Raw genomic sequence first — 25,011 nt, forward strand, 5'->3', positions numbered from 1 at the left:
GGGATTAGAGAGAGAGAGAGAGAGGAGAGAGGAGTTTCTTCCGAGTTAAGGTTGGACGAATAATTCGCCAGCTTCCGTTTGATTACGGCCGCATCGCCGGCCGTCACGCGATCCCGCGATCAATCCTTCCGGCGACGTTCGGCCGTCAAAGCTCCGACCATCCTGAAATCGCGACCCGTTACGGACGCGTAAATCACTGTCCATTAATGTCGCTCGACTCTCCACGATGTTTCGCCGGGCGGGGGTGGATCGGGGCTATCGGGGAATCGATGCCGACGTTGATCGGTGTCCGGGATTTTGATCGCCGAGCGCCAAGGCCGGTTGCCGCGACGCTCGAAAATTCCTCGACGCGAACCCGCGTCCGCATCCTCGATCCTGGAAACCGATTTCTCCGAACGAGGCCGCTATTTTCATTCGAAATTCCATCGTCGCAGCGACGCGTGAGACGAATTACGAACGCCGATCGTATTTATCGAGACAGGGAGTTCGCGGCGGGCATAGTTTCGCGTTATTTATCCGCCGCCTAGGCCTGCTCGAATCGATCCGATCCGATTCGAAAGAAAGAGCCGGGAAGAACGAGCGCGCCGAAATTCGCGTTTATTCCGATAGAGACGGACTTCCGTAGATTGGCTACGCGCGAATTAATTCGATCGAGGTTCGCTTCGATCGTCCCTCCCCAGTGCTCGACTCTCCCAATCGCTTTAAATTAATTTAGAGATTTGTTTTCGATTTAATGTTAATGGCCGGGCTCTTTTGTGCTCGATAAATTCTAATGGAAAACCGTTCGTCCGCGAATGTTTCGATGGCCTGATTTTTTGTTCGTTCACCGTCGGAAAACGGGAGCGCGCGCGATGCGTTTCCTAAATCGTCGGACAGCTTATTCGTGGTCGATCGATCGCGAATCGAAGGCGAATTTTTCCGCGAAGAATTTATCGAAGGTTCGACTTTACTTTTGCCCGGTTTTAAAAACCGCGTTATCGGTCGATTTCGACGAGAAGCAACGGTTGCGAAAATTGTGTAACGGACGAAAAAAATAACGAAAGCTATATATTCCTGTCTGGGCGCGCGTTCGTTCGTCCGTCGACGATGGAATTCGATTGAAAATATTTCGGAATGAAAGTGAACGCGTACGTATCCGTTTGGTAACCGTATTACGAAAAAACTTGGAACGAAACGAAACGCTACAGAGACGCGAATGAAACGAGGTTCGAGGTTCGGGTCCGATGAGAAATCGCGCAGATTCCGTTGACACCGCGGACAACCGATTTCGCATGGCATCAGAGTCGGAGGGTGGGACCGCGAGGGAAAGACGAACGTTCGTCTCGGACAAATCCACGATCTATTTCGGTGCGGATATCGAGGCGACCATAAGTTATAGCGCGGGACGGGTTCCGTCTCCCGGCGAAGGATTCCCGCGGAGGATCCGCTTTCGTGAGAAAACACGCTTGGCCGGCATCCTTCGAGCCTCCGGAAATAAAAGGCGATCGATCAGCGTCTCGCCACTCCGCCGCCGGAACGCTCGCCTCGTTCTTCGTTCCCCGTTCTTCTTCGTACGGAGAACGTTTCTCCCAGCCATATTTATCGCGAAAAATCTCGCGACGCGTTCGCGCTCGATTGCTCGATCGCGTCGCGATTCGGCACGCGTATCGACGAAACGACGCGTACAAATTGAAAATGTTTCCTGTCGGAAAACCCTTGTCTAACGCGATCGGTTCGCTTTTCTGTTTCAGTATGCGTACAGTGGCCAGAGGGTAGGTGCTTCCACGACGTGCCGGAGTCGGCACTGCTGAATCTCTACTTCGAGATCCGCGAGAATTGCTACGGATTCTCCTGAAGGCGATGAGACGGCCAAAGGCGACGACGGCGAGACGGTGCGGCGGCGAGAGACGACTCGTCCGCGAGCCCGGTCGCCGGGTCGGACGGTGTTCCGGTGCCGAGCGTCGGCCCTGCTGCCGACCGTCGACTGCTAGCAGCACCGTCCGCGACCGGCGATCGCGGAGTGTCGCGGAGTGTCGCGACGATCGCGGAGACACGCGCGCACAAAAAGCCAAGCAACCGGAGAGAGAAAGACTGTCTCTCCGAGTAGAGTTCACATTTTCGTTTGTTTCCTCCCAAACAGCCGCCAACACACCACGACCAAGCCAACAAAAGAAATTTTCAGACACATTTCAGAGAAAGACGGCCACGGGCCATAGAACCGCGATCGTATCGCGATCGCATCGCGATCGTATCGTGACCGGCTGGGCTCGGTCCCGCCAACGATTCACGATCTATATTTTTTCTATTTTTTTTATCTACACAGGCGTACACAGATATATAGGTATATATATACATACTCTAGAGGTGTACGCGCAACGATTAGCTTCGCGAGGCCGACGGCCGATCGCGAGCGAGTCCGTTTCGACGAAACCGAACGGTCCGCGTGGGGTCGAGTCGAGTCGAGTCGAAATTTCCAATGGATTCGCAAAGCGTAGCTTTCGCGTTGCCGAAGCATTTCCGAAGCGTTCGTTCGCGGGACCGACTCGACTTCCGCGCGACGAGGTTTCCACGGACGCGACGATCGCGTCGTTTACGCCAGGCGTGCGACAGATCTAGCACTGATCCTTAGATGGTACCCCTCGTCTCGTCAGAGAAACGCCCCCTCCCCCGACACTCTGGCCAGAAAAAGCTTTCTTTTAGGGTTCTCGATGATACCAGCAGAGCCAAGGTGGGTGTACAGACTTTATTTACCTACAACTAATTGCTCGTCGTTCAACCAGCTCGCGAGAGACCGCTGTCTCGACCCTGTTTCGTTCTCCTCTCTCTCTCTCTCTCTCTCTCTCTCTCTCTCTTTCTCTATCTCTCTCTCTCTCTATCGCGCGCTCTCTCTCTCTCGTCCCGGCCGAGGCAAGGGTTCGCGAGGGAGAGCTCGCACCAACGCCCAGATCCCACGTTTTCTCGCACAGACATCCACACGCGGACAAATACACAAGCGAGGGCACACACGCGCGCGCGCGCGCACACACACGAACACGAAGAAATATCCAACGTTCCATATCCGCTCCACGACGGAGGCCGCGACGGTTGCTCGGGGCAAGAGAATCGCCGGACGAGCGCGGACAGAGTCGTGGAAAATTGATCAGATTTTTCCGAAGGACTTTGATCGTCGATCGGTGAAGAAGTTCCAGCGGGAGAAAACTCGTCGGAGCTCGTTCCGTTCCCGTTCGAGCTTGTTTACCGATAAAACGATCGAAATCAAATATCGTGGTAATGAAGTTGTAAATTCAGCAAAAAAATTCCGTTGTTAGAATTTCCAGATCTGTCCGCCGGATTTCCAGAAGCGAGCGAAATCCTGCAGCAGCGCGGAGGCTGATCGTCTTGTTGCCGAGAAACCGGAGACAGGTTCCGGAAACTGCTCGCTGCGAAATCGTTGGAGCCCGGATCTCGAACAGTTGAATCTAACGGTCAGTGGTAGGTCGGCACGAGACAGAGCGAACCTCTAGTTCTTAGGCCAGCGAATCCTCGGTTCGCGCGAACCGCGCTCGCGTTCGCGTACGCGCTCGGTTGCGTCGCGAAAGAAACCGCAGCGTGGATCCATCGGAGCTGCCATATGCCGGCGTCGTTTTTCCTTCGAATCCCGACGACCGTAAATCTCGTTGCCGGAAACCGCCGCGAAATCGGCGAAACAATTTGATCCCCGCTGTCGTTTCCTCTCGCGCGTGCGATCGCGAGCGCTCTTTAGACTTTAGACTTTAGACCTTAGGCTTTAGACTTTGGACGTTTAGGCGATTAAGTTTAACGTAACACGGAGCTACAGGGTATTTCGAGAAAGTATTCCGGCCACACAGTATTCGTAGATCTAGATCGTCGACAAATACGTGCGTCGACAAATTCCATTATCGACTCGTTCCTTCCTATTGTAACAGCGGATTTTTTCCATTGTTCCGTTCCGTTCGACGTCGACAGAATTTTATAGACTCCGTCATTCCTTAGGATAGCTTCGTGGCTGCTCGGGCCACGGACCGATACAGGGTATTGTTTCTAGTGATCCGTAAACCTGAGTTACCTGCCTGTGTACTTAGAACCGACGCGGTATTTGCCGCGTGCGACGCGACACCGAACAAAGTCGATTCGACGCGACATCGACGCGCAATCGACGGGATCTACGACGACGAGAACGCTTGTGCGCGGAAAGGCGAGGCCGCGCGTCGAGGCGCGATACGTGCTCTCTCGATCTTCCACGTTCTCGGGCGGTTTCGACCGCTTTTTAAGGTTTTCCATCGGACCGTGCGTTTACGGCGCAACGAATTTTGGCAAATCCAACGAAACGGGCGGTGTTCGAGTTTTTTTAAGCGCTTTTCCTCTAGTCCTTTCTATTCCGAATTTATTGCTCTCGATATTCGTGCTTCGAAAAAAAGAGGTCGCGCGGTTCTCCTCGAATCGCTCGTAGAAGAACGAGCTCTTAACGTCGTCTCGCGCGGAACGACTTTAACCGATCGAACGGCAAATCGAACGTTCGCGAGACTCGCGGATCCGCTCGCCGAATCCTCGAAGCGACGCCTCGCGTTTCCGAGAACTCGATAAAGCTGTGCAAAGTGACGGTGCGATCGACGAAACGTCGACGGAAGAAGACTCCCGCCCAGAGACTTTTCCCCACGAAGGAAGAAGCTAGAGAAAGGGAGATCCGCGCGAAGCCATCGAACGGAAAGAAGACACGAAGGAAGAAAGGAAACTGGAGATCGAGAGCGGGAGAGAAAGAGAGAGTGCGAGAGGGGGGAGTGAGGCAGTGAAAAAGAAACGGATGGCACCGGTGGCAGGAAGTCGACGAGAACACACCGCGTCCGGAAGAGATCGTCGAGGATCGACGACGATCGACGAGAACGATCCAGGTTCGCGCGCGCGCGTACGCGCACGGTATTGCCAGTGTTCTCCACAGAAACGTGTGTTCAAGCCAATAAAGAGGAGCTTTTCCAAGCTGACCCGAGGAAATTTTCTGCTCCGTCCTCTCGCGATCTCGGTTTACGTGGCATGCATCCGATTTTCGATTTTCGATTTTCGATTTCTCCCATTCCCGATCCCGATCTTCGATTTCATTTTACGTTTCTCCGCCCGGTTTCCCGCAAATTTTTCTTTCTGTTCGCGATTCTGGTCCGTCGGTTCGAGCGTCTCTTCTCGACAACGATCTCTCGAAGAGATCAAAGTCTGCCTCGCGATCTTTCGTTTGTCCCGGTAGCGATCGATCGATCGATCAAGGACGATCTCGTCGACCCGCGTCGCGCGATCGTTCGCGAAGGCTCGTGTGCAACCTATCGAACTCTCTTTTCTCTCTCTCTCTCCCTCTCTTTCTCTCTCTCTCTCTCTCTCTCTCTCTCTCTCTTTTTCTCTCCCTCTCTTTATCGAACAGAGGAGTGCATGCTGTAGGCTTTTTTCTGGTCTTGATTAGTGGCGTTTAGCTTTCAGTGAATAACAGCGACGATCACGAAGCCCGGAATCGATTGTAACCCGGTAGATGCGACCGGCCGGGCTCGGGAGCAACGGACCGTTCCGTTTCGACGGGCCGGTTCGGCGAAAGAACGAAACGGTCTCTCCGATTCGAGAGACGAATCGCGGGGTAATCGCGAGTCGCCGTTGCTCCGGGCTCGGGGCGGTCCCCGTAAAGCTTGATTGACACGCTCGATAACGTATCTAGAAGACTTGTCACCGTTTGCATGCCACGTGTACTACCTTCTTCACACGTAATGTATTTTTTGAGGCCGTTTTTGCAAAAGGAGCCGTGTACTCTATTATTATATACCGGTGTTCTCTCACGTTCTCTCTGTGTCGTTTTCCTGCTCTCTGTCGGCTCTTGTCGTTCGCTGCTGCTAAATCGCGGTCGTTCCGCCTCTCCCACCGGCTATACGACCGTTGCCGATCGACGACCGTACCGAGGATCCGTCGAGGAACAACCACGGAAGACCGAGAGCGGAGACCCGTTGACGGTGTCTCGTTACCGTATTATCGCGATCCTCCTCGACCATTACTTTTTAGACTTTTAGACTTTTAGACTTTTAGACTTTGATCGAGCTCTCGTTGGAAATATTTCATGAAAATTATCGAATATTACGATTCGTCGAGGCAAACGAGAGAGGAGGCCTTCGGCAACGCGTCCGACCGTTGCTAGTCTCCGTTTGAAATTATATTCGAAAGTATCCGCCGGCATTCTCGTAGCAACGATCGAGGCTCGACGCGAAAGCCGGTTAAACGAGACACCGTCGCTCCGCTGCTTTCGAGAATGGACAAGAACGCCGGAAACCGCCCAGGATCCGACACCGAATCATCGCGAAGACGAGACTAGGTCGCGCGTAACCCAACGGAATCCTCGATCCGATGCGACAGGAATCGTTCTCGACGACCGTCCGCGTAGCAGACCCTTCGCCGACGAACACGACCGATGCCAACGAATTCGAGAGAACCGCAAGGAAGAGCAGTTTTCCGAAAGAGAACGATCTCGACGGAGGATGCGCTAGGGACCCCCGGAGGCCGGATAGATCGAGGCTAGATCGTCGGACGCAGCCGGATCGCATCGTCGTCGAGGAACCGATCGCCGTCGATAGGAGAAAGGTCGGAATTCCCTTAGTGTCGAATGCTAAAACCAAAAGATATATACAAACATAAGAAACACACATAAATGAGACATATATATTTAAAAAGAAAGATACGAAAAGATATATACGAATCTCGCCTGTGCTAGCTTTTAGTTTTCTAGGGTTTCCTCTGTCCGGTGGTAAAAGCATGAGGTATTCTTCGTACGTAATAATTCGTATGATTTGATTAATTTTTAGCGTAACGATTACTACCATTAACTCACCGCTGTGCCTACGTATACTACCTTTTACGTTCCTTGTCACACCCTCGACTCGACTCATCTCTCTCTCTCTCTCTCTCTCTCTCTCTCTCTCTCTCTCTATCTCTATCTCTCTCTATCTATCACTCTCGTTTCTATCTCTCCCGAATTCTTCGATTAATCGATTAATATGACCGGACGTATGTACCTTGCGCGACGCACACTGCTCGCAAAACACCACCAACAGTCTCTCGATAGCACCTGTCTCGTTTGTTTCACACGTATCATTCTTAATAATCTTGTGACACTTAACTCGGCCGCGGTCGCGCTGGCTCAGCTCGAGTCGCTTTCGGTTCCAGATAAAACGACTTCGATGCTCTTTTCTCGTTTCGAGAAATTAGCGAGACGCGCGATTCGGTCCTCGGATTCTCAAATTGTTTTCGAACGACTCGACTTTCGTCGAGCTCGGTTTCATATTTCCATCGCGAGTTCGATTCGATGTTGCGAAGGATTCGCCGTCCTTCGCGGACGAAAAAGAAACGAACGAAAATGAATAGATACTAAATTAAAGGAGAGTGTCCAAATCGATTTCCAAAGATCGGCAACGATCCACGCTCGATCTCGGCCATCGCGGCATTCGCGGCCCCCCTCGTTCGAATCGAAACGTAGCAGCTAGCAGCTCGCCGATTCGTTTAACCGATTGCCAACGATTAATACCGTTCACTGTGGTTAAACAATAGTTGTATTAACGATCACCTGTCGACGGTGTGCTCGCCACTCCCACACACGTATGTATTAATCGATTCCCGATTCTCGCCCCACTTCTCTCTCTCTCTCTCTCTCTCTCCTCTCCTCTCCTCTCCTCTCTCTCCCCCCTCTCTCTCTCCCGCCTCCGATCCTAGCAAACGATTTTTTATCTGTGCACCTTTACTCGTACTTTCTCCATGTCCGAAACAAACTCGATCCCCATGGATCCAGACTTCTCATCTCTCAATCTCCTCTTCGTATCTCATCCGTATATATGTGTATGTATGTATGTATGTATATGTATATATATATATATATATATATATATATATATATATACATATATATACGCATACATACAATGTATAGATTTCTTTTTTCTCAAATTGTTACTATTACACACACGCGTATATATATACGTATAAACGATAAATATACGTATACATATATGTATGATAATCACGGTAATGCGCCACATATTCACTGGTTGATGACTGTCTCGTTGACAAAGGCCCGTACCTTGCCTGTGGTTGTGCTTGGTTGTGGTTGGAAAGCGGTTTTGGGAGAGAATTTTTACTTGCTTCTTTTTTTAATAATTATTACCTTTTTTAATTTGCACGTCTCATGTCGTGGCCTTGGCTTGCCTTCATATGAGATTCACCTGTGAATACATGTGTATATATATACATCATCTCAAAAAAAGCTACATATATGTATACACGAAAATTGTGCGTTCTTTAGAGGAAATCGTACGGCTTTTTTTATGTATACGTATACGTACAAACATATATACATACATATATCCGTATTTGAACATGCCAACGATATACGTATGTATCCTATGCACGTACTCGATAATTAACCAACAAGTGTTTTAGCGGAAAACAGATTCGAGAAGAAACACAGAGAAAACGGAGAAGATTTCTTCTCTCCTCTTTCTTTTCTTTTCACTTTGTTTTTTTTCAATTCTCTTCTAACACTTTTCCGCGAGAACAATGTATGGATACGTACGCATAGTATATACTACTATTATGTATTTATAATTTCACGTGTTATGGTACGTCCGTCCTGGCAGTCGCGCAGAGTTACCACAGTCGCTCGCGAAATTACTCGAAGATCGCAACGTTTAGGATACGAAACGGGTATGCCGATTCGAAACGTATTCGACGACTTCCCTCTTGAAATATTTACGAAACCACCGACGATGATGAGGATTTGCGTTAAAATTTACGCTCCGATTGTACCGAAACGTTTCAACCGGTCGTCGACGACGAACGTTTTCGATCATTCTATCGTCAACGTTTCGATTCGTCGAATCGTCTTCGAATTCGCTGACCCGATCCGGACATCTTCTTGCTACGATCGCGATAAAATGACTTGGCAATTGAAAGTTTCTACCGTATTCGAGTACTTAGTTTTGCGAGCGCCTGCAACCATTTACGTTTTTGCACCTACGTACACGTACCAGAGCTGAACAAGTAGTGTGTATTGCGGGAACGATTCTTGCGTTTCCTAGTCTATCTTACACGTACGTTTCTCCTTGCTCCAATAGAGTTCTTGTTCATCATTTTCCGTTTGGTTGCCGATTCTGTTCGAATTTTTTATTCTCCACGCGCGCCTCGTGCCTTCTCTCTCGTCCCTCTCTCTCTCTTTCTCTCTTTTCCCTCTCTGTCGGCTCGTTCGAACGGCGTTTCAGCTCGCATCGAAACGAACGAGAGACGAGGAGAGAGGCAACGAGAGACGAATGAAACACGGGAGAGAAAGGAGAGTGTACCAACGACGAGCCGCGTCGAGCTAATTGCTCGCGTTTTCGAAAGCGCGAGCAGAGGAAGAACGCGTTCTAACGAGGGAAGAGAGAACGGAACGCTCCCTGTCATCGGCTCTTTGTTCTTCCACATAGTTTATCGTTGTTCCCTTCTGCCCCGTTTTCTCCAGTTTTTCTCGTCGATCTCGTTCCATCGGAGAACGTTATCCTCTCTTCGATCGACGCGTCTTGTTCCTCCCTCTTCGCTCGCTCTCGCTCTCTTTCTCTCTCTATATATATATATATATATATCTATATCCGGCTCTCGCAACGAAGAACCCTCGTGTCGCTCGAATTATTCTCTCGTCGCGTTCCCTCGTTTTATTATCGTAGAACAGCGATACGGCAGTCGCCCGGACACGCGTCGAGTCTTCTCCCTTCCCTCTCGTTCGTCTCGATTCTTCATCTATTCCGATTACGATTATCGTCGTATCGTACGTTCACGATTACATATTACATATAGTTGTTTATACTTTTCACGTTGCGTCCTTTGTCTCTTCTTCTAGTTTGATATGTTCTTTGGTTCTATATACCTATGGGGAGCGAGTCGCCCAAGATTTTCACCGAAAATATCCCGGTCGTTTCGAACGACGCGAGAAAATATGCGAGAGAAAAAACGGTTCGTCTCGAAGGAGCAATCGTTTTTTTTTCCGGAGAAGAAACGTCTTGTTCCTCGCGCATTTTCCAACGTCGTACGAAACAACGTTTTCGGTGAAAATCTTGGGCGGTTCCTTCCGCGCGTATTTATATATATATATATTTATATTCTTTCGTTTCTTTTGGAATTGTTGTCATTGACATTAATGTTATTATTGGATCGTGGCACGGTGTGTTAGTTGGCGAGAGACATGACATGACAATCATTTTTTGGCCGGGCGAAGGTTGCTGCATGCTCGACAAGCGCCGCCTTTGATTTAGTGGTAACTAATTAATTCTCGTATGTCGGCCCGCAACCCGTCTACCCCCGAACCCCCGTCAACGCCTCGACGAGCCCCCCGCGACCCTGCACTCCCTTGTTCGGCGCGGCGCGGCGCGGCGCGGAGCGGAGCGGTACGGCGTACCAACGTCGGGCTCGCGATCGATTTTCAACCGAGGTTCGATTACGCGTTCCCGGCCGATCGCGGAATTCGAGAGACTCCCAGGAATTCCCGAAAATACCGCGAGAGATCAAATTTCTTTTTTCCCTCGAGCGAATAAAACGCCGCTCCGCCCGTCGGCGATCTACGCGATAGAGAGATTCGGCCCGGATTATTCGCATTCTAATTTCGTCGAGCGGCTTCTCGATCGGTCTCGTTTTTTTCAAAAATATTCCACCGTAAAATCAAGTATTTCGTATTACCGCGGCAGACGAGACGTTGGAAATCTCGTCGAATCGTCGTTCGGGGATTTTTGGTAATTTCCATCTTGGAAACTGGATCGGCTCGTTCGAAAAAGATCGTCGCGTTTAAAATGCTTCATTTCGGACTACGGTTCGAACCTCCGCGACGGTTTTAGCGCCGACGCGAGGCGCGTCTTTTTCTCGGAAATTCAAGTACGAGCGAAACGGATTCGCAGAAATCTGTCTTCCCGCGACGATTCCGGTGTTCGAACAACGGGCGACGAACACCCGCGACGTCGCGCGCGCAACAACGTCCACCTTTCTCACCGTTTGTTCGGCACAGCCTGGCATTCACCGATTAGTCTCATTGTCGGTCCGTAGCCTTAATTAGTTATCGGCGAGCGTGCAAGCACCGGCAGCAATTAGCAGTCGCCCCCTCGAAAGGGCGAGCTTGTTCTTTTCTTCCGGAAGCTCGTCGACCGAGAGAGTCCCATCCTGCTCGGAGCGAGCGGGAACCGAAGCAAACAGGGAAACCTCTTCTACCTTTTTCTTCGTTCCGCGTTGTTCGTTCGTTCGTTCGATTTGTTATTCGTCGCGTGCGCTACCCGAAGCGAGGAGAGAGCAATTCGCTGCTGAATCGCGACAAGAGGGAAGGATCTTTAGGATTCGTTTCGCGAATGCTAGGGAGACGCCGTTGAACGCGGGTAAACGTCGCGCGAAATCGTTCGTTTGGGAAGAGTTTGTTCGCGTCGTCTCGCGTCGCTCGATCCGATTCGATTCGAGGAAACTTTCGCGTTAGGTGGTCGCGACACGATCTATCCGCGGTTTTACGATTTTGTTGGGCTTGGGTTTTGCGAGGCTACGGTTTCGCGTTGCTCGCGCAGGCATCGAAGTCTCCCGACCGCGTCCGGACCGACCGCATTTTCCGAAAACTTTGCGCACGAAGAAATTAAGTTCCCAAAGACGAGCACGAGTTACCGATTAATTCCACCTGCTGGCAAACGAATGTAAACGCGTTTAATTCGCGTTAAAATCTACGGTTTATCGCTAACGTTGAAACGGCACGTTACGATTCGTCGAAATCTTTTGTTCTTTCGATAAAAATCGTTGAAACGATACGAATGTTTTACCGAGTACATCCATGCGACGAATTTCCTTTCGCCGAAAACGCCCATCGATCCAAGAGCGCGCGTTCATCTTTCCAATCAACGACTGCTTCTTTTGTTGCACCCTGTATAGTATCCTGTCTCGAATGTGGCTTTCGTACCGAACCGTTACAATACGTTTCTATATACGTATATATGTGTGTGCGCGCGTATATATCTACACACATACGTTGTTACTGTTACTTCTAGAACGAGTCGTTTCTTAGCGCATGGATGATTGGCCGATGCAAGAAGTTCTCGCTGCACCGTGCCTCGGTATACCTCGACGGACCGTCTATCCGCTATCGCGAGGTTTCGCCGTCTACGCGGCAAAACGATCGTTCTTGTTCCTCGAACGCGAATCGACGCATCGTCGATAGCGCTAAAATTTGATAGAGACATGCAAGAAAATCTGTACAGGTATTCGCAAACACGAATATTCTTTCGAAATATTCTCCCCTGGTTTCGCACAAAGATCCGCGGCCTTCTCGTCGCAATTGCGCTTCCATGTACCGAAACTGCTCGTCGATGTTGTCCCATAACATTTTATCGATAGAATGTTAAAAATGCGAAAGAAAAATTGCAGTGCGCGCAGGATCGCGGCGTTGCTGAAACTCTGTCAAAGAGATATTATAAAGTTCGGTCGAGATCAATCGGTTTCTCGGCACCGCCTCCTCGCAGGCCTCGGTCTCTCGCAAACCCCTTGTCCTTGCAGGTTCTGGACTCGCCGTTGCGGCAGACCGAAATTGTCGGACTGTCCAACGATTACCATCGACCTCCGGTATAGTTGATGCGACTCGCGTAATTGCCTTACGAGGAGTACACAATCGACGCACACAGTCCTCGATCACAGTTTGCTTTGCCGGCCGGTGGTTTACGCTCGCGTCTTCCTCTCCCCCTCTCTCTCTCTCTCTCTATGCGCGTGTGCTCTATCGCAGCTTTTCTCTCGACCAACCCGACGCTGTTTCATCCCCTTTCGGCCGTGGCATTCACCCCATCGAGGCGAGCCGTCGCTGAAACCACCTCCCTGATCATTTACCGTCATCGTTGGTAGACTGAAAAGTCGTTTCTTTCGATAGATATTTACCGACGCAACGTAAGACACGATTTTTATCACTGCAGATTTTCTTGCATCGAGCGTCTTCGGGTTGCGTCAATCGTCGATTCGGGGAAAGCGGTAAATCTTCGCGAGCTTGAAAATCGAACGGAATAATACGGATTAATGATAACAGAGAATCGCGAGAAAATTAGGATTCTAGAAGCACGCGGATGCTCGCCGTGATCGCGTTCGCTCGCGAAAAGATCGGAACTTGTCGGCCGCGAAGCTCATCACCGATAGCTCGTCTAATCGAGGAGGCAGCTCTAATTAAAAATCAATCCCCGCAGGCCCGGCGCGGCGCTCAGCGATTTAAATCCGGGCTCCGGTTGATCGCACGAAATTTCGAGCGCGGCGGAAAGCTTGGCAGGCGTTGTCGGCTCGCAGATTCTCGTTGCTCAGCCTTAACTTGACTTAATGACGCTCGAAGAAGCCGCGGGTCGCGCGATTGCATTACGCGGCGCGGGGACGGGCGGCAGCGAGCGGAAGCTTCGGCGCGCTTTAAGAGGACTCTCTTCTCTCTCCGCTCTCCGCTCTCCGCTCTCCGCTCTCCGCTCTCTACTCTCTTCTCGCGTCGGAGAGGAAAGAAGATGGGAAAAGAGGGATAGTAGGATCCGTGCCGATTCCGCGCGGGATCGTCGGGGAAAAATTGTTTCGCGGGAAAGCTTTCCGAGGAAATTGGTTTCTAGGCGGCGCGGACGAATAAATTCGCGGGCGTTCCGTTGTATCGACTCGTTCGCCGAGACGGTCGAGCTCGAAGGGGTCGACGATAACGAGCCGAATCAGAGCCGCGAAAATGCCGTGGCCGGGGCTAAGAGTCGCGCGAACGGAGAAACGGCGTCGCCGCGGTGGTGGAACCGCCTTTCGAATCGAGAGCGAACCTTGACCCAGGGAACGCGCCCCTGGCGTAAAGTACGTTTATCGAAACGATCGAGTGGATTTGCAAAATTAATGGGTGGTACAGATCGAAGGTAGAGATAAAAGTAGCGACGAGGCTCTGCCTTTTACCGATACGCGCGTGGTAAACATTGATCGCGTTCGAAGGGCAATTCGAGAGAAAGGAAACCGTCCGAGACGGTTGAAGAAAAACCGATGTAGAATTTTCGAGCAGAGAGGTCGAACCCCGTAAGAGGAGGCGATGCCAAATAATCGATAGGCACGAGGGAGAAGAAAGGCTGCCGGCCGGGCCGATGGTAACGAAAGCGTTTATTCGGGGGACAATGCGACGAGATGGAAACAGTGGATGGAACAAAGGCAAAGGCCGGCGGAGGGTGAGACTCGAGGCGAGAGGAAAAACTTAAGCGGCTAACTGAGAAGAAAAAGGAAGAGTCTCTGCGAAGGGAGCATGGCGCGGGCGCGGGGGTGGCACGCTGGGAAGAGACGTCGCGCGAGTCTCGACGGGGCTGGAACGCGCGGCGAGGGGCGATCCGGGCAAGATGGAACGGGGGACAGGGGGAGGGGGAGCGGGCCGAGACGCGGCAACCAGACCTAACCCTAGGGAGAAACCGGGAGAAAAAAGACCGAGGGCGGGGGAAGAAAATTCAAAAGAAAGTGACGGCGGGAAAGGGAGAGGGTTGAAGAGAGAGAGGGCGAGAGAGAGAGAGAAAGAGCGAGAGCGAGCAGGGTTGTAGACGGGGGTCCAGGGGTGGATGCTGGTGGCAGCGGCGTTTATTGATCGGTCGCAGCTACCCTGCCGGCACGGGCAACTCCTCCCACACACCCCCGACTGCCAGCCAGCCCATCGTCGATGGAGTCTCTCGTCGTCTCTCGTCTCTCCTCTCTCGCCTCTCGCCTTGCGCGAGGCTCGTGCAGCCTCCGCGAGCGAAAGCCTCGCCGTTGCGCGAGCCCTAGAATAGAATTCAATCGTATTATTTACTCACGGTATCGCGAACCGACGACGACTCTCAACCAACGCAAACCGAAGCGCCCCCTTTGGACCCCATCGATCCCTCGAGCCGTCTCGCGGAGACCATAGACTCTCCGACGATTCAAGGTTACGATTACGAGACACAACGATGCTCTCAACCCTCTCTCAATCTCTCTGCCGGTATTTAAACCGCTCTGCGCGGGGATTCGCTGCTTCGAAACTCGTACGGGGATGAGACCTCGAGAGGCACCCCGATCACGGGCTAGAATATGCTTGTAAATTACAGAAAATTCTTTCGCGTCCTTCGATCGATTTTCCGTTGAAATTGAAATTCGGTGGGAATTAGATCCAGGGATACCAGGTTCGATCGGGTATCCACGATTCGTGGGAGGCGTCTGTATATTTTTGAAGAAATAGTCAACGCCCTTGGCAGCGTCTTTTAAAAGATTTTTCGCGAAGGATCACGGTTCCAACAATTTTCTCGGGAAACGGCCGCGAAAGCTTCCAACCGATCCGATTCACCCTCTTCGTTCGCAAATGTCGCGAGAGCTCGAACAATCGAAGCAAAGGATGTCGTAAAATCCGAACGGCGTTTCGACGTTTCGGCGTTACCTAGACGTTCGTTTCGCTAACAGCCCCGTGGTTTATATTTATCGCGTCGCTAAAGTCTCCGAACGCGCGTCGTAACTCTAAATTACAACGAACATAAAATTAATTTGGACCGCTTCGCGCTAAACGCGACATCGTTACCGTCGCAATTAACAAGTTCACCGTCGAACCAGAGCCCATAAAGCTACCGCAAAATCGGGACAATTTGTTTCGCGACGCGGAGTTTCATCGATCCGATACGCGCGTATCGTTGCACGAACTCGCGTTCGGTGGGTGCCTTTTGGAAACGAAGAAAGATCGAGGCGAATCGGCGAACGGATCCAATTAACACCGATGTTCTCCCGAACATCCGAGAAGGGTGAATCGAAGTTTTGAGAATTCGAGACTAAAGCTTCGAACGTCGAAGCGGGGCATTCCGCCAAGGTTTCGCTCGGCTTTTAGAGATTCGAGGAACCGTAGCCATCGTTGCTCTATTCCATAAACAATGGAAACAGGACGAACGAACGAAAAGAATCGGCAGGCGGCGATAAATTAGCGAGGCGCGTTCGCTCGATCGGAGAAAGGGGCAAACGAGTTTAGCAGCGGCGCGGTCGTCGTCCTCGTCGTTCGCGGAATTAATCGAGTGCTCCAGCCGGTTCGTCTATTATTCAGCGATCGGTTTCCCTTTCGACTCGGAAAGCTGATTTCCCGCGAGCATTTTCGTTGTAATTCGTTTCGCGGCGAACAAAGGAACACCGCCGTCGCTCCCGGATTTTCCTCGCGGAATTCGTCGCGCGTCCCCGCGCCGAATCTAATAACGAATCGAACACGCCCCGTCGTCTACATAATTAATTGTGACTCGATTCGGTCGACGGTTAATTATTCCGTGTAATCGCGGGCCCGCGCGCCGCGCCGTTCCCGCTGTTCCGGTCGCGGTCGCCGATTCGCGCGAACCTGCCCCGATAGTAATTTCATCCGCTCGGCCGGGGTGTTGTCGTTCGATGGAAAATTCTGGGCCGCCCCGGCGCACTCGGATTCCCATCGCGCCTAGAGCAACACGACGCGGAAGATGCTGTGCGCGCTACTTTGAATATTTATCGCGTCCTCCGAATATTCGCTCCTCTCCGAGCGAACCTGAAAATTATGCAGCTTATTCGCGCGCCAAGTTGTTTGCTTCGTTTCTTTTTTTCGAGCGATGGGTCGCGCGTCCCACCTCGCAGATATTAAAGATAATAAGCTGTTATCGTCACGATGTTACCGCGAGCGGACTTCCCAAAATTCAATATTCCGTCGCGTTTACCTCGATCGTTGTTACGACAACGGTAGGGAGGTTTTGCATTCTCGACCGAGAAACAACGATTTTACTTCTTCTTTTCGTTCTCGGTAACTTGAAACGAACTTTTAGTCATTTCGATGGAGCGATGCCGCGTGTATCGAGAAGAGAACGATTTTTTCGCAGACCCGGCACGAGAATGGTACCTGGTTGTTGTTAATTAAATCGGTTGACTACAGCGGAAAGCCAGGTCAGCCGAAACGCCGTAACAATTACCGGGCGAACGCGATCAGAAATTAGCGAGCTAATGATTTACGTTCCGCCGGCACGGATGTAGGTTCGCAGTTGTAATACAAGAATCCGTAATGCACCGCCGATAATCTTCCGCATACGCGTACGCGTACGCGTACGCTCCCACGACTCGGATCTCTCGCCGCAGAATCAACTCTGTTCGATCGTACGATATTAATCGCAGACGATAACAAACCGTCTGCTATCGAACGAGGCTGCGGGAAAACCACTCGACGCGAACTCGATACTCGATGGTTCCCTGCTGAATTTACGAACAAGCTTTCGAGGCAGGGAGAACGAGAATCGGATGTCTCGGTGGATGATCGCGCGCGGGGCTGTCTCTCCGTGTTCCGTGTCCGTGTCCGGGTCTCTGCCAGCCCCGCACCCTCGGAAAAGTACGGCCAGATCGGGGGCGACGACGTCGCGCGTCGTCGATTTCAATCGACTCGAGTCGGTCGTTGTTAACGCGTTAACCTGACGGTTTCGACCGAGACGGAAATTTATCGCCCTTCCCCTTGTTCGTCTTTCGGCGGCGGCCGCTCCTCCTCGGATCCGCCGCGTACTCTTCTCCCGCGAGAGTTTCTCTAAACTTGAAATCTCTCTTCCACACTCGCGCAGAAAAATACAGAATTGTTTGAAACGATTCGACGAGTCGATCAAAAATCAGGAGGACACGGAAGCACTCCGCGACCCTGCGAAAAGCTGAAATTTCGCTTAAAAGCAGCGAGAAATAAAGAAATTAAATAAAAATCAACCGATAATTGCGAAACAACCGGATTTTGCGGCGGCGAGGAGCCGAGAGCCGCGAGCCGAGAGTCCGCGCGGCACGGTTGAAACTCGATTAACCCTCCGTTTATCGAGTATCGAAGTCGAAGTTACGTAAATGTAGCCTTCGATAATGGGGAAAACGTGCGCGAAAAATTGGAAGTTCGTCGAACCGTGTTATCCGTTCGCATGGTTATTTCTCGATCGGATTCTCTATCGCCGCTCGGCTAAACGACGAAGCGGTGGAACGGTGAAACGATGAAACCGTCGAACGACGTTCGGCGACGTTTAAGGGCGCGAGAAGCGATCGAAAGATGCGGTCGCGCCGACGAAATCGGTAATCGTGCCGCGAAGGACGTTGGATTTCGTAAATCCGTATCGAAATATCGCCGCCGACGAACCGGAAGGCCGTATATAGGCCGCGGACGGTTCCAGCCGGAGGGCTTTGCATGAAATTTGAATATGCGCCGGTGTTTAATCCGTTCCGATATTCGGTTACGCCGTTTCTCTTGTTACTCGCGACGCGACGCGCCGCGCCGCGCCGCGCCGTTGTAATTCGCCGACGAAGACCGACCGAACGGTGTTCGGTTGCTTCGTTAACCTATCGACCGGCCGACTCTTTCATCCCGGTCATCGGACATCGTCGGGCGGACGATCGTGTGCCGGCAGTTTCTTTTCCTAAGAGAATTTTGAGCGACGAAGGTAACGCGCGAATCGACGCGAACCGGAAGACCCTGCGACGCGGGATAGAAAAATATTTCATAGACTTCTTTCGATCGCTTTCGTATCGACGAACGAAAACTAGAAGGAGAAACGAGAAACGCGTGAAAAGACGGAACAACGTTGTTCGATCGTTCGGATGGACGTATCGGGGGACGCAAGAATCGTAACGGTTCCTGCCACGTTATACGATATAATTTAATATAATATAATACACGATGTAACGTAATATAGTATGCGCGATCGTCAATTTTTATCCTCTACATTGGCAAGACCTAATTCAACGTTTTACGCATGGAGCGTTTTTTTCAGTTCGCACGAACCTGTTAACGAAGATAAAAATTCACGAGTTACCGAGCGTACGTTCCCAAGCGACGGACTGCCATTCTCGATCCCCGGCCGCACCATCGTGGATCGTTCTCGGACGAGAGAAGGCCGCTTCGAAGTGTCCGGCTCGATCGGAAAGCTCGCGTCGCACTCGATCGATTTCTGCCGTCTCGAGGGAAGAACGATCCACGGTGGTGGAAAAAGAGGATCGACGGCGACGCGCGATCGTTCGAGTCGACGACCGATACGACGAGCTAACAGTTTCTGACAAAAACAGGATACAGGTTGCCGGCGATGCCGTGGAGCTGGCTGGGAGCTGCGGCGCCATCGGCAGCTGCAGCTGCAGCGGTCGCCGCGGCCGCGGTCACGCCATCCCCTGCAGCTGCACCGCTCGTCCTTGCACCTAGGGCGGCGGCGAGACGAAGGTACAGAGACTCCTCATAAGTCGTAACTCGTAATCCCAGCCGAAACTCGACGCGAGACTCGACGAAACCAGCACGATACCGTTCCCCGTCCTTCGCCAACCCCCTTCGACCGTTCCCCGCGCTACGAACCGTAGCGGTCCGTAGTCCGTAGTCTGTAGTCCGTAGACTGTAGACTGTAGACCGTAGACTCTAGATCGTAGGCGTAGACGCTCGAGTACGAGTTTTCGAGAGTATCGAGAGAAAACAGTGTCTTCGACCGGGTTTCTCCGTTTCTCGGAGAACCGTCTTCTCCGCGCGAAAACGTCGACCGATATTTTTCCAAAATCGTTCGCCCTCTCGAAATTTACGTCGAACGGCTCCAGCGCCTGCAACGAAGACGACGTTCTCTCGGGAATCTCTTCCACGTCCGAGTCCGTTCTTTTCCAATCGCGCGGAGTTACCCGCGCCGCGCGTGTTCGATTCGATCGGATTGGCCGGACCTTGAAAAGTCTGACGAAAAAAAAATCCAAAATACCGAGACACCATTTTTACGGCATCGCGCGAGAACGAATCGATCCGCTTCCGCGAGCCACGGACCAAGATAATTCCTCGAGTCGCGAGTCTAGACGGGGAGACGCTTCTTCTCTCGGCGCACGGACCGTCGAGAGCCGGTCGAAATTAAGAGATTGCCTCGAGGAAGAAGAACCGAACCTCTGAAAGAGGTTCGAGCCGGTTCTCTACCCACTCTTCGGACTACTCGGAGTCGCGGAAACCGACGAAAACTCGAACGAATTTCTGGCGAGCTCGATCGAACGCTTTCGAAACGTCGAACGCGAACCGCGAGTCTCCGGTGTCTCGCGAATCTCGCGAAACGATTTGGCCGCGGTTCGGTGAACTGTCCGAGACGCTTTTGGCAACGGAATCACGGTGTCCGCGATTAAAGAGGCAATCTCTCGCAGAGACCCCCGCGTATCTCTTCCACTATCGCCTCTCTCGATCTTTTCCCCCTCCGCCTTCTTCTTCTTCTTCTTCTTCTTCTTCTTCTTGCTCGACCCTATTTTCCCAGACCATGGAAACACGTTTTCCTCTCCGCGATCTATCGCGACCCGTGCAGCGACGAAAGGAGCCCCTCGATCTCGAAACGAGACACTACGGTGATTACCGGAAGGGAACACGGAAAAACAACGGACCGGCGCCCGGTTGCATCCTTGCGTTGCACCGGCTCGTCGAGCAACCAACTTTTTTTTATTCTTTTCCTGTTTCTCTCTCTCTCTCCCTCTCTCTCTCTCTCACCCCCCACCCCCCTCCGTCGCCGTCCTTTCACCGTCCGCGTTTCTCCAGCTTTCTACACGCGCGTTCTCCGACGTGTACCCTGTGTCGTATTTCTACCATCCAGCGAGAACACCGACCGCCGACCACTCTCACCCCCGTCGCACTCACCCTTCTCTCTGGGCTACGCATTATCGATGTTTCTCCTTTTTCGCGTAACCAGCGATCCCGGCACGCCGTTCGGGGCGGCGTTCGCGCGACGATCCGTGGCCGAAGGCTAGCTATTCAAATGTTGACAATCGTTAAATCGAATATCTTTGCAATCCGTCGGGTATCGGAGGACAAGAGGTGGTCGCGAATCGAATCGCGAACGAGGCGCTCGATTTTCGAAAACAGCGTTCGCGAGAAAAGTGTGTTCGCGGATCTCGATACGTACCACGATGATAAACGATTCTCGCGCGTTCCCATCGTCGAACGGTCTCCGACGATTTCCATACGGCCGAATTCCATGCGGGTCGATCGATTAATTATCGTTAATTGGGGGCGCGCGAGGCTAGCGGAACTCGATGAAAGGCGGACGCGTTTCGTGTCCCGTGTTTCGGATCAGGTTCGTTTCGACACCGCGTGTGTCGTGTTCATCGTGAAACCGCGTTCGTTGCCGTTATCGTCGTCGTCGCGCGAAACATTAGAATTTCACCCTCGACCGGTCGAAACGTAACTCAAAATTATATCCCAGATTCCATTTCGCTTCCTTTTCGGCTGAAAATCGCGCAAATAGCTGCTCGTCGACGTGCCGAAAATAGGGAAATTAGATTCGAGCGCGTCTCGTTTCTCTGCCAGTTGTTCTCGAAGTTTCGAACAAACGGAAGTTCCGAAATATTTGAAAGCCTCGGACCACGGATCGAGCCACGAGTTTGGAATGTGCCTGCTACGAATGCATCACGCTGTTAGTCTTGTTCTTTTTCGCACCGGAAACCGGCTGGTCGCTACGAGGAGGACCGTTAACGTCCGCGGCCTAACACACCCACGTGCGACCACTTTGCACGGTAGTTAACTGTTTCTTACCCCATCCGTTGTTGTTGCTGATTGTTGTTGTTACCGTTGCTCGTTGTACCCAGTTCTCTATCTCTCTCTCTTTCTCTTTCTTTCTTTCTCTCTCTCTCTCTCTCTCTTTCTTTCTCTCCAGCCTAACACCACAGAGTATGTTTCTTCCGTGCCGTGACTAATCGCCAGCGGGTCGTCCACGCCTCGAAGAGATTCCAACGAGAAACTTCGACTCGATCTTCTTCTCGTCCTGCGCGTTTCGCAGAATCGGCCGCACAGTATTTTGCACAGTACAGTATTTTGCACAGTACAGCATTTTGCACAGCAACGAGACCGCTTTGTCTTTGACTCGGAGGAACCCCGGGGCGGTCCTTCCCGGCGCAAAACACCGGAGAACGCCGAAGGTTCCTCGATCTCTTCGAGACGGACGCGGATCCGCGCTCGATCCAGTGAAAATCGATCGAGGATAAAAGGTAGGCAGAAAAATCATCAGTTTTTATTGCTCGAACCGGGAACGATCGGACCGACCGGATCGATCGGGACACGAACCGGGCGGTTCTCGAGACGTCCTCGGGACGTTCTCCAGCTTCGGCCGCGTCCGAGCAGGCCGATCTTCGCCTGATCGTTGCTCGAACGATCACCGCGGGACGAGATACCTCGAAGGACTGCTGGAAAGCTCCCCTTTCGTCGACGGACCCTGACTCGAGAAGCTCGCGACCGTTCGGCGACAACTCGATCGTCGATCGATCGCTACCTTTCGACCCAGCCTCGTCTTCTTTCTCCTCTTCCGTCTCGGTCTTCTCGGTCTTCTCGTTCTTCCGAAACCGCTTCGGCGCGCCGTTCGGCGATCGTAGAACATGCCCGTAGAACGTCGTCTCTGCGAACCTGCTCGGAACACGTTTTCGCAGCTTCCTTCGCCCTCTTCTGGTTCGGCTCCTTTCGCTTCGACAACCGCTTCTTCGCGTTCCAAGGACCAGTTTCCCCTCGATCGAAAACATCGGAAGCTCTTTAAAGTGGTCCACGAGTGTCGCGACGACTGTCCGAGATAATCCAGAATCGTTTCCTCGGGCTTCAGCGTCTGGCTTCTCTTATCCAAAGACCAGTCTCGTTTCGACGAACCCCACTCTCGCGTTCCTTCCTTCTCGCGCCGCGCAGGCAGCAGATCCGCTTCCTCGGAGAGCCATCCCTGTCATTAATCTTCCTCTCTCTCTTTCTCTCTCTCTCTCTCTCTCTCTCTCTCTCTCTAAATCTACGGGCAGCAGAACCGCGTTCTCGAGAAACCATCCCCTAATACAGTCTTCCTTTTTCTCCCTCTCTTTCTTAATCTACGAACACGAGCAGATTCGTATCCTGGACGAGGCAACCCTCGATGGAGCGACCTCCAACGAAGTTGGAATTGAAACTGCAATTTCGATACGCCTGGAACTCGAGAACTTTCTCTTCGCAGACTTTTCCAGAAGGGCGACCGAGTTCGCGAACTCTCGTCGATCCGGTCGAATCGTCTTCTTTCTCCCTTTCTCTCTCTCTCTCTCTCTCTCTCGTCGTCTTCGACACCCGCTCCATCTTGAGTCCCGGTTCCGCGGAAAAATTCACGATCCGTCGACGAGATCGTTAGATCGATAAATTTTTCATCCCCCTACCGTGGTCGTCGGAATGGTAAAACGCGACGCTCGAATACACCAACGCGCACGGTAACCCCAAGCCGCAAACGATGCAAAGAATCAGCTTGCACACGTACGACCGACAAATATTCCGAAAGCTACGCGAACGACTTTCGGGACTCGTTTCGGGTCCTGGAACCGTGCTCTGCTCCGCGCGCGGGTCGAACCTAACGCTCCAGGTTTTCGCGGGCATCGCGGACCGTTCGAGGGACCCCGAGGGCTTCATGATCGACCTCGGAGCTTTCAGAGCAAAGCCTCCCGAATACGAGTCCCCGTCGACGGACTCGTCGAGCGCGTTCCGCGATTTATCCTCTCGCTGGGCATCGTTGCGCGCGTTCGCGCCAACGAACGCGCGAATCGCTCTACCCGTTTCTCGGCACGGTCCGCTTTCTATCGCTCGGTCGGACATGGGCCAGGCCGAAGCAGCTCGTCGAAGCTCTTTCGAACGATTCCTCTCGAACTTCTTCTCGTCGAATTTTCGAAGCTGGAAAGCACTCGCGCGCGGATGGCTTCCTGAAACCGAAATGTTACACGCGATCGAAATTTTCTTTCCATTCGATGGGAACGATCCGGTCGAAACGTGTTCGACAAGATAATCGGTAAAACTTTTTCCCGTCGCGACACAATTCGAGTTTCGAGTTAAAAGAAACGCGAACGGTGCGACGGTTGCAAAAAGATCCTCCGACGAGTCGAACCGTGGGCGAGCGCCACCGCGTTCGTCCAGGTTGCTTTTACCTCTCGATATCGTCCAATTCGAGCGCGTCGAGGATCGCGGTTGGACGGAACGGTTCTCTTCTCTTCCCTTCTCGTCCCGTCTCGTCGCCGTCGCCGACGATTTCCAAAGAACTTAGTCTCGGAAAAGCCGCAGCTGCTGGACCAGCGAAACGACGTTGGACCAGGGACCGCCGACCGCTCGCTAGGAAAAGGTAGGCCCGCATTGGCATGTGCGTTTCTGTGTGTTGTTGCAGCCGCTGCGCTGAGAGGAGTCGCCATCCAGAGAGGCAGAGTGAGCGCCGCGAGGGCGGCTTTCCCGACGAGCGCGGCCGCGCTGGCCCTCGCCAGGAACCCGGGGCCACTCGCAGCCGCGGCTGCGGCCACGGCCCTGCATCCCTTCGCACCTGCGTAAGTAAACCGCCCCGACGATCGGCTCTGCGAAGGGCCGTCCGACGCTCGATCGGGCCCGGGGGGGCGCGCGCACGGGTGGCTCGACGCTGCGCTGGGATCGAAAACTCGTACCGCTTTCGTGTCCGAGCCAAGAAAAGCGACTTCCCCGACAAAGGGTTTCGCTCGTACAACCCTGTTCGTGGAATTCGCGGTGGAACGTTGGTCGAGACTTCTGAAAATATTTAGCGCGCGTGAAATAGAAATAAACCGACCTCGAATCCTCGAGGAGTTCGCGATATTCGTCGACGTTGAGTCGGCTAACCTCGAATCTCTCGCAGTTCCAGGAACGACGCTCGATCGGCGATTCGCGCGAGAAATTCGCACTTCCTGCTCCTCGCTTTCAGATCCGCGCGACGTACTTAAAAATTCGGTGAATTTGTCAGCAGAAGGAGGCTCCGGAACGATCCGACGTCGTCGAAATCGAGACCCAGCACGCGTCGAGTAACCCGCCGCGTGCTTCGTGCCTCGGCTCGTTAGAGAACCAGCTCGCCTGTCCAAACCACTGCACCCGCGACCCGCATGCACCGATTCTAGCCTTTGTACTTTCTGCATCCGAACAGGCACGAGCACTTTCTCTCTCTCTCTCTCTCTCTCTCTCTCTCTCTCTCTTCCCTCTCTCTTTTCCTCTTGCCCAGAGAGAACAAACGTAATTGCCAGTCCCGCTCGCTGGTCCCAATCGCGAAATCGCGAATATCGCGACCGGTGAATCACGGAGAATCGCAATTC

General features: G+C 52.4%; 1 protein-coding gene across 1 annotated transcript in view; it reads left to right on the forward strand.

Annotated features, from left to right (window-relative positions):
• The window catches only part of LOC117217980 (uncharacterized), a 296,657-nt gene that overhangs the window by 250,428 nt on the left and 21,218 nt on the right, over positions 1 to 25,011 (forward strand). Inside the window, exons 20-21 of the mRNA XM_076519423.1 lie at positions 1,731 to 1,751; positions 24,090 to 24,243. Coding sequence (XP_076375538.1) covers positions 1,731 to 1,751; positions 24,090 to 24,243 — 175 coding nt within the window. The remainder of the gene's footprint in view (positions 1 to 1,730; positions 1,752 to 24,089; positions 24,244 to 25,011) is intronic.

Source organism: Megalopta genalis, chromosome 1 (assembly GCF_051020955.1).
Source record: "Megalopta genalis isolate 19385.01 chromosome 1, iyMegGena1_principal, whole genome shotgun sequence".
Classification (NCBI taxonomy): domain Eukaryota; kingdom Metazoa; phylum Arthropoda; class Insecta; order Hymenoptera; family Halictidae; genus Megalopta; species Megalopta genalis.